This window comes from Mesocricetus auratus, unplaced genomic scaffold (assembly GCF_017639785.1).
Source record: "Mesocricetus auratus isolate SY011 unplaced genomic scaffold, BCM_Maur_2.0 Super-Scaffold_100007, whole genome shotgun sequence".
Taxonomy (NCBI): Eukaryota; Metazoa; Chordata; class Mammalia; order Rodentia; family Cricetidae; genus Mesocricetus; species Mesocricetus auratus.
The window spans coordinates 41358299-41367388 of NW_024429191.1; the positions used below are offsets into that span (position 1 = coordinate 41358299).

The 9090-nt window shown below is 49.2% G+C and overlaps 1 protein-coding gene across 1 annotated transcript in view; it reads right to left on the reverse strand.

Moving 5' to 3' along the window:
- Window positions 1-3534: 3534 nt before the first annotated feature.
- Zswim7 (zinc finger SWIM-type containing 7) overlaps window positions 3535-9090 on the reverse strand; it is a 36655-nt gene continuing 31099 nt past the window's right edge. The window contains exon 6 of the mRNA XM_040748835.1: window positions 3535-4020. Coding sequence (XP_040604769.1) covers window positions 4000-4020 — 21 coding nt within the window. The 3' untranslated portion in view covers window positions 3535-3999. The remainder of the gene's footprint in view (window positions 4021-9090) is intronic.

Sequence of the window (9090 nt, forward strand, 5' to 3'; positions counted from 1 at the left end):
CTGGCTTCTCTGGCTAGATCACCCGCCCCTGAGCGATGTTCCAGTGAGTGAGACTCGGGAGTGCTCGGGCTTATAGAAGAAGCAGACTCGAATACACAGGCAGGGAATGGTAGGCAAAGGGGTAAAAGCAGAGTCAGGTGAAGAAGAAAGGCCAGCAAGGACAGGGGCTACCCTGGTAAGCCTCTTTGAGTAGGTGACATGATTTGAACAGATCTGAGAGGGAACCATGTGACAATGGGGACAGCTGGACATGCTGCAGATGGCATATCCAAAGGCCGTGCACCGGGGATGGGGCTGGAGTAGGCAATAAGAAGGCAATGTGAGCTGCAGACCCTGTGAGGCCGTTGTAGAAAGTGGACTGGGAGGGGCTAGTGAGGCAGAAGCCCCCGAAGCTCTGGCCAGTCCAGGCATGATGCAATTCACAGTTTAAAATGGTATCGTTAGGTCGGGCAGTGGTGGTGCATGCCTTTAATCCAGTACTTGGGAGGCAGAGGCAGGAGGATCTCCATGAGTTCAAGGCCAGCCTGGTCTATAGCACCAGTGCCAGGAGAGGCTCCAAAACAATGCAGAGAAACCTTGTTTTGAAAAACAAACAAACATAAAAATGGTATTATTGGAGGCCAGGATGAACAACAACTGTCAAAGGATGAAGGACAGAGCATGGGAAATAAACAAATGTTGGGTAGGTGATGGCAGTGGTTCAGCTGAGGAGCCCTAGGGGGGATAGCAAGGAAGACAGATGGAGTGGCTGTGAGGAGAGAAGATGGGAACTGAGGCTACCCGCACATGTGTGGACCCCGCCCTTGATGCTACTTACTGCTTGTGGTGTTTTGAGTGAGAATCCACCCATTGGCTCTCATGTTTGGTCTCCAGTTAGTGGAACTGTTGGGGAAGGATTAGGTGTGGCCTGGTTGGAGGAGGTGTGTCACTCGGGGTGGGCTTTGAGGTTTCAAAGGCCCTTGTCAGGCTGTATCACACACACACACACACACACACACACACACACACACACGAGAGAGAGAGAGAGAGAGAGAGAGAGAGAGAGAGAGAGAGAGAGAGAGAGAGAGAGAGAGAGACTGAATCTGAGGAAACGGGAGTGATATGCTCACTTTATACCAATAACTTGTTATCTGGAGAGCTAATCCATCCCTCAGGAACTAAATTGACCTCAAGAGAAAGACCTCTTGTTGGCCTCTCCCACCTCTTGGGTTTTGGAGGATGTTAAGAGAAGCTTTATCTTTGCTAGCCGCTTTGGTTTATCACCCACCAGCCACCTGGGCTCTGCCGCTTTGTAGTCCCCAAATAAACACACAAGACGCTGTATTAATTATGAAGCTGTTGGCCTTGCTTGTTTCTTACTGGCTAGCTCTGACTTAAGTAATTACCCCATAATTGTTAATCTAAGTATGTTTCTTACCGGAGAATAGTTCCGGGCTTCCTACCCCCATGGCGTTACATGTTGACTCTCCTGTGTTTCTCCTTCCCAGAATCCTCCTGGACTCCTAGCCCCACCTATCTAGATTCCTATTGGCCAGCAGTAATTTATTGACATATACACAGGACTTCCCCAACAGGAGGAACAATTCACACTCAGCCACACTATTCACCTTTTCTCTTTCAGGTGGAGAAGCTATGTAGACAGGGAAATGTGGGATCTACAGCCCAGAGCAGACAGTAGATGCTGGAGCCCTGGGGCCTTCTGGCTGGTCCTGAAGACAGCTGGGGTGCAGGGAAAGCTGGGGGGGTGGCTCTGGGGTCTCAGAAGGCCGGATGGCAACACAACCTGAATGAACTGTGGACCTGGATGGAGAGGTCAGGATGAGGACCAAGGGGGAGCTCTGGCTTCACACGACGTGTGCTTGATAAGATGGGATCAGTGCAGGGGGACAGAGGCTGCTTTGGGGAAGAGAGTGATCAGGAGGGAGGTAGAGGCCTTGGTGCTCACCTCTTTTCAGTCTGTCACAGAAGTCAACCTGAAGTGACAAGGTGCAATGTGCCTGTGGCCCCTGATGACTGAGGAAGCTGTAGTGGCAAGGATGTCTTGAGCCTGGAGTTTGACTAAGGTTAGCCTGACCAATGTAGTGAGACTGTGCTCAAGCAAAATTAATTAATTAAATAAAATAAAAAATCTGCCTGGTCCACCCTTCTTAGGCCAGGGTAGCAGTGACCCAGGTGTCCAGGGCAAGCAGTGGTAGATGATGTAAGTTTGTCCATGAAATGGAATGGTGACCCACTTCCAAAATGATGGCTATCTGCAAAATGCTACAGAATAGAACCATTATGCTAAATGAAAGACAGCAGAAGACAATACCGTGTGATTGCACACCTGTGAGGCGCCCAGGGTCGGATCCTAGAGCCAGTACTGGAATGGTGACAGCCAGGGTCACAGAGAGCTGGTGTTTAATGGGGGCAGGGATTCGGTTTTGCAAGAGGAAGGGTTTCTGGAAGAGGGTGTTGGTGATGGCTCTGAATGCACGTAATGTACAAACTGTGCACCCAAACAGAGTTCAGATGAGCAGCTGGCGTGGGGTTCAGCAGTAGAGCCCATGCTTAACCTGCATTAATCCCTGAGTCCCTCCTCAGCAAAGAAAAGGGAAGAAAAACAAGATGTCAAGTTGAGGAAACCAAGGCTGTCCTCCAGCCTCATGGCCACACAGTTGGCACAGGTCACAGCATTATTCTGGAATGTGCTTCCTGACCCCAGTTTGCTGGGGTCCTGTGGGTGGCTGGTGACTAGAGAGGGGCACCCCAGGCACGTGACGAGGCCCTCTCTTCCGTGACCTCAGGAGAAGTTGCTTTCCTTCCTGCCCCTCAGGTCTACTGCAGAGGAATCACCCAGGGAGGTGATTCCTGCAGGTGCAGCTGGTGTGTGTGTGTGTGTGTGTGTGTGTGTGTGTGTGTGTGTGTGTCACCTGGCACTCCCGCTGGTAGCCGGCTGTATGGTTTTTCCTAACCTCAGGCTCCAGCGCCAGATCTCAGAAGTATCATTAGAACGGCCACATTTCCTCATTTGGGGAAAACAGTGTCTGCCAGCCTTCCCAATGCTCACAGTGTCTGTTCCTCATGGGTTGGCTGGCGCTTGTTTCAAACTTGAAATAGTCTAAGTTAAGGTGGAAGCAGTTAGGGAACCTGGAAAAGAGTAATGTAGGAGGCCACACTCGCTAGCCCCAATGCTGACTGTAAACATGTCATGTTTTCAGAGTCCAGATGACCATGTGGAGGCAGAAATATAATTGCTGCATGTGGGAGTTTTGATCTGACCTGGGGGACTTTGCAGCACCCCAAGAAATGTTGCCTGTTCCTTTGGAGTGGGGTAAGACAAGAAAATTCAGTTCTTCCTCTCAGTTAAGACAGAAGTGCAAGGCATAAATGGAAGGGATGGGTGGGCGGGTCTGGTTAGCCACTCAGCAACAGGAACCTAAATGGACATCAGCATGCCTATGGCCGGGTGGGTTTACCAAAGAGGCTGGAGACCCAGAGCATGGTCTAAAAAGCATTCAATAGGCAGTTCTCAGAAGCAGTTTAAGCAGTAAACAAAACAAACAAACAAAATAAAAAACGACCCAACAAAAACAAAAACAAAAACAAAACCCACATTGTTTTACCAAACTTAAGCAGACACAAGTACTCCTGAGTGTTGTCAATGAAAGGTAAATGGGGACATTGACATGTTCAATATTAACATAAAAATGTTAAATATTGGGGGCTAGAGAAATGACACAGCAGTTAAGAATGCTCATTGTTCTTAAAGAGGACTTAAGTTCAGTTCCCAGGACCCCTGCCAGCAGCTCACAACCATCTATAACTCCAACTCCAGGGGATCCAACGCTCTGACTGCTGACCCATGCTGAGTTTGGTGGCCTGAGTTCAATGCCTGGGGCCCACGGAGTGGAAGGAGTGAACCAGCTCCAGCAAGCTCTCTGATGACTTCTACCTCCAAATAAACATCTCTCCTGGAGGCTGCTGGGATTTTCAGGGAACCGGTACCGTGGTCTTTTCCTAAACACTAATGAAATTGTCCTAAAGCAAAAAAGAAAAACAAAGTTTGCAAAGTTTTCCAGCAAGCATGAGATGGTGAATTTTACCCCCATCACAGTCAGGCATGTTGGTGTGTGTCTGTAACTTAGACCCTTTTTTAAGAGAAAAAAAATGAGGAAGAGGGCTGGGCTATAGCTCAGTGATGGAGCACTTGCCTGGAAAGTAGTGGTCCCTAGGTTCAACTCCCAGTATCACAAAATAAATGAATTAGAATAATTCCTGTGTGCAAATACAGCCATACTCCCTCAGTTCAGGGGTGTGTGTCTTAGCAGGGTACCTTTCACACCTGATTTTGCAATGCTGTTAGCTTTGTGTGGACAGAAACTCTCTGGAACAATAATCATATCATGACCAGAGTGTGGGCCGGTTGGGTGGTCCCAAGAGTCATTTTACTCTCTTACACATTTGCTGTGAGTTTAGACAGGTATCATGAGCAGATATCATTTTTGCAACATATAAGCATAACAGTATAGGTGACTTGGCCTTGGCAGGTAGCCCTGGGGTCTAACCCAGTTCTCTAGAAGTCCAGTCTTACCACCAGGGTTTTTTGTTTGTTTGTTTGTTTGTTTTAAGAGAAAGCTGTTGCCCACACTGGCTTGGAACTCTTGGCTCAAGTGAGCAGCCCACCTTAGCCTCCTGAGTAGCAAGGAGAAGAACCCTGAGCCGCTGTACCTGGTCTCACATTTTGTGTCCATATCCAGAGGCCATGCTATGATGATCTTGCATCTTCTCTACAGGCCAAGCTACTGCCCGAGATGCCAGGCAAGAACAGAGCTGGGGCAGAGCAGAGCCACTCGTCAGGCCGTCTGATGACAGGGGCTGGTGCTGGTGGGTTCTGTGGGGCTGTCTGCAGCTGTCACAGCTGTGGGGAGCTCTGTCCTGGATTCTGTCTCAAAGGAAGCTGGACGAGGCAGAGATGTCAGAGGAGACTGTATTCCACCTCTCACCTCAGGACTGAGGAAATGGGGGTGAAAGTGGTAACAGGCAATCCATCATCCAGGGGGAGCTGCCCCTGTTGTGACTGTCAGCCCTCAGAAGAGTCACTAGGAGGAACTGCAAATGCGGGTTGGAGATTAGGGTGGATTAACACAAACTTATTCCCTGTCCTTACTAGAGGCCATCAGTCATATGGTGTGAATCTGCCAGACTCCCTGGGCAGGGGGATTTACAACACTCTTTCTTTATGAGTGTGGTCAGGAATGTGAAATGTACACGACTCTTTGTTGATTTTTGAGACAGAATCTCACGGTGTAGCCCTGGCTGTCCTGGAACTCACTGTCCAGACAAGGACCTGCCTCTGCTCCTGAGTGCTGGGATCAAAGACGTGTACCACCATACTCAGCTAGAATTACCTAATTTTTAGGAGAATTGAGTAAATGTTCATTCTCGTAAGTTTTAGGGAAACTGGAGAGACTTGGGGAAGCTGTGATGGCTTGGAACAGAGATGGGACCAAAGCAGAGGACAGGAGTGAATGACAATAGCCGGTGTGGGGTCAGTCAGCCTGCTTCACCATTATCCGGACACAGTCATCTCTGGTTAATGGGTCTGAGTCAGAAGTTGCAGGGGCTGCCAAGCTCCTCTCTTGGCAGATCGCTCAGGGTTAGGAATTTCTGCAGAATCTTATTTCTGCTGGGAAGGGAGAGAAACAAGGCACGGTGGGTGGGACCCTGATTGGGAAGCCTCTTCTGAGCCCTGGAACAACCATTGCTATCTTCTATAAGGTTTTGTCCAGATGGATAAGGCGAGACCCAAGATTCTAGCCCAGGATGTTCCAGCCCTGAATCCTTGATGCTTTCCTAGTCCTGGGAAACGGGTGGATAGTTGCTCACTCTACAGGACACTTGCAGTGCTGCTGAACAAATCCAAGGGGCTTCTGAGATAGGCTGTGTTGTTCAAAGTCAAAGGCTAATCCTCCATCTTTCCTTATACTCACGTGGTTGTGAGGCGGCTACCACATAGTGCTTGGTGCTACGCTTTTCACACAGCAGTGTCCAGAACGGAGAGAGTCTAAATCTTGCTGCACAATTCTCCTTAGATCCCAAAGGTCAGAATTAGCTGAACCAACCACTGGCAAGAGGAAAGGGGTTGTGGGATTGGTTTAGGCCAAGTGTGATTCAGTCAAGAAGGGCAGATCACTGCTGAGAACCTCAGGTGGTGCAGACACAGCTCCTGTTCTTGGTGTTGAGAGCACTGAGCCGTCTGCAGGGGTCAAGGCCTTGCATTTCTCACAGAAGCAGCGAAGCATAGGTTGTAAGCTGGAAGCAATTTAGGTGTTGCTAAGAACTGATTCTCTTTTTTGGGGGGGAGGGGAGGTTGAGACAAGGTCTCTCTGTGTAGTTTTGAAGCCTGTCCTGGAACTTGCTCTGTTGACCAGGCTGACCTGGAACTCACAGAAATCCACCTGCCTCTGCCTCCTAAGTGCTGGGGTTAAAGGCATGTGCCACCACTGCCTGCAAGGAACTGATTGTTTCTTCCTAAATCTTTCTGTGGTTCGTTCATCTCCCCAGCTGATGTGTTTGCAAAGCACATTGATGAAAAATGGCGTTTTCTACCTGAGGTCTCTGATGTTGTCTGCAGGAGCAAGCACAGTACTTCACTTAGGAGCAACAGTCTCCAACACAGGCCATGGTGGTCATGGACCCATAGCTCACACATCTTCGAGAATTAAACCAGCTTCCCAGAGAAGAAGCTGGCTGGGCAGGAGACCCCAGAGAAGAAGCTGGCTGGGCAGGAGACTCACAAGTGGCAGGAGAAAGCAGTCAGCTTGCCTGTGCCTAGAAGGTGCCCCTCGGGGGCTGTGTGAGGCCACCACATTTCTTCTGTACTACTGCTACTCTCTTGGGCCCATGAATCCAGTTCAAATCCTAGCATGACCCTAAATCAGAAATTCACTCCAAATGAATCTTACAGAAAGGTAGAGATGGTTGTTAAGATAAGGGACACAGCTGGGGGGTGTTGGTGGCACACGCCTTTAATCCCAGCACTCGGGAGGCAGAGGCAGGCGGATCTCTGTGAGTTCCAGGCCAGCCTGGTCTACAGAGCGAGTTCCAGGACAGCCTCCAAAACAGTACAAACCCTGTCTCGAAAAACCAAAAAAAAAAAAAAAAAGAGAGAGAGATGAGGGACACTTCAGGACAGGGACTTAGGGGTGGGGAGAGAGGAGAGAGGACAGAGAGGGGGAAGCTATGCTGGTGGGTGACTGGTGACATGGAACCCAGCAGACACAGAAACTGGGCCCTTCAGTAGTCTTCCTACTAAGGAATGTTGAGCTGGATAGGGGAGATGGATCCAGGTACAGACAGTGCTGCTCAACTTGAGACCCATGGTTACAGGGCACACGGGAGCCATTCACAGCAGCCAGTAGGCCTCCATTCAGCTTTGCCAGTCCTCTTGGTTCCTAATGCTCTGGTCCTTACATGGAGACGGTGTTAGGATGGATTAGATCAGATGGACAGGGATTCTGGCACTTAGGAACCAAGAATACTAAGTATTACAGCTCAGATGGAGAGTTATTCCAGCATCGGGGAGCCAAGGACTACCACAGATCACAGTAAGTATAGCAGCTTACAGCCCTGCTCCAGGGAAAGGCTTCTCCAGGGTATCAAAGTTGTTACAGTTCGGCTCAGGTTCCAGGAGTGTTCCCCTGACGTGTAGGAGTGAAACAACTCCACTTCACTAGGGGAAAGTTTCCCCAGTCCTGCTCCGCTCCTCTCTACTCTGGCTCTGGGAAAAGTTACTTCTCTCCTCTGCTCCATTCAGGTGAAGGTCTCACCCAAACCTCATTAAAGAGACTTATTGGGAGGGAAGAATCCAGGATAGTGCTTCCTCTGCCAAGGTGGAAAAGGACAGCCGGGCAGCTGGACAGGCACAAGCTGAACAGGCACAGAGTTTATATAGGGCTTCCTAGGGGCAACCTTTTTCCAGGGAAAGACTTCCAGAGTGGGGATTTTCAATCCCTGAGCTCAGATTGGCTAGATCTCATGCTCAGTGATTGATTGGTTTTCTGCTCAAGGCCAGGGGTAGATGTGACTCTGATTTCAGGGACAAAGTGTGTTTCTTTGGCACTGGTTTCAGGGTCAGGGTGCATTTCTTTGGTTCTGGTTGCAGGGCCAAAGTGTGTTTCTTTGGCTCTGCTCAGGGTGTGTTTCTTTGGCTGGCTCTTTTTCTTTACAGAGACCTCCCCTGGTGGGTGGCTGGAACCACAACTCCTCCAATGCTTTATCCTGGTGGGCAAAGCCTTCTCCATTCAGGCCTTTTATCTTCCTCTCTCCTGGGCATGGCTGTCCTTAAGCAAGCCCCTCCCCCAACTCTGCCCCATTTGACTCCCTACCCCATACTGCCAAAAGCACACTGCGCAAAAGCCACCACTCCAGGGGGCCTCTCTTTCTTTCTGCCATTTCTCTGAGGTCCCAGCTTGTCATCTGTGTCAAGAGGCAGAAGCCAGTGTCCGGTTCTAGATGACGGTGGAGCAGATGCTATCAAAACTCAGATGACCAGAGCCTAGGACCTATGGATTTGCCAATATTTTGTAGGAAACGTATACAAATATATAGTGTATTTTTAAAAATAAGGTTTTTATCAACATGGAAAATAGAAAGAAAAAAATCCTTAAAATAAGCAGTTAGAATGTGTAATCTGTGTTCTTTGGTGACTTTCTTGTCTTTGTTAGGATCCTGGTAGACAATGCTGCCCTTATGTGTGGCCCATGAGGAATTTGCTATTACTATTACAGCTAACCCTGAAATGTAATTTATATACCATACAGTCCAGCCATGTTGTGCTGGCTGGCTTTGTGTGTGAACTTGACACAAACTAGAGTCATCAGAGAAAAAAGCCTCTGTTGAGAAAATGCCTCGATGAGATCCAGCTATAAGGAAGTTTCTCATTTGGTGATCACTGAGGGAGGGTGCAGCCCATGGTTGGTGGTGCCATCCCTGGGCAGGTGGTCCTCGGTTCTATTAAGAAGGTGGGCTCAGCAGGCCAGGGGAAGCAAACCAGTAAGCATCTGCATCAGCTCCTGTCTCCTGTTGTTTGAGTTCCTGTTCTGACTT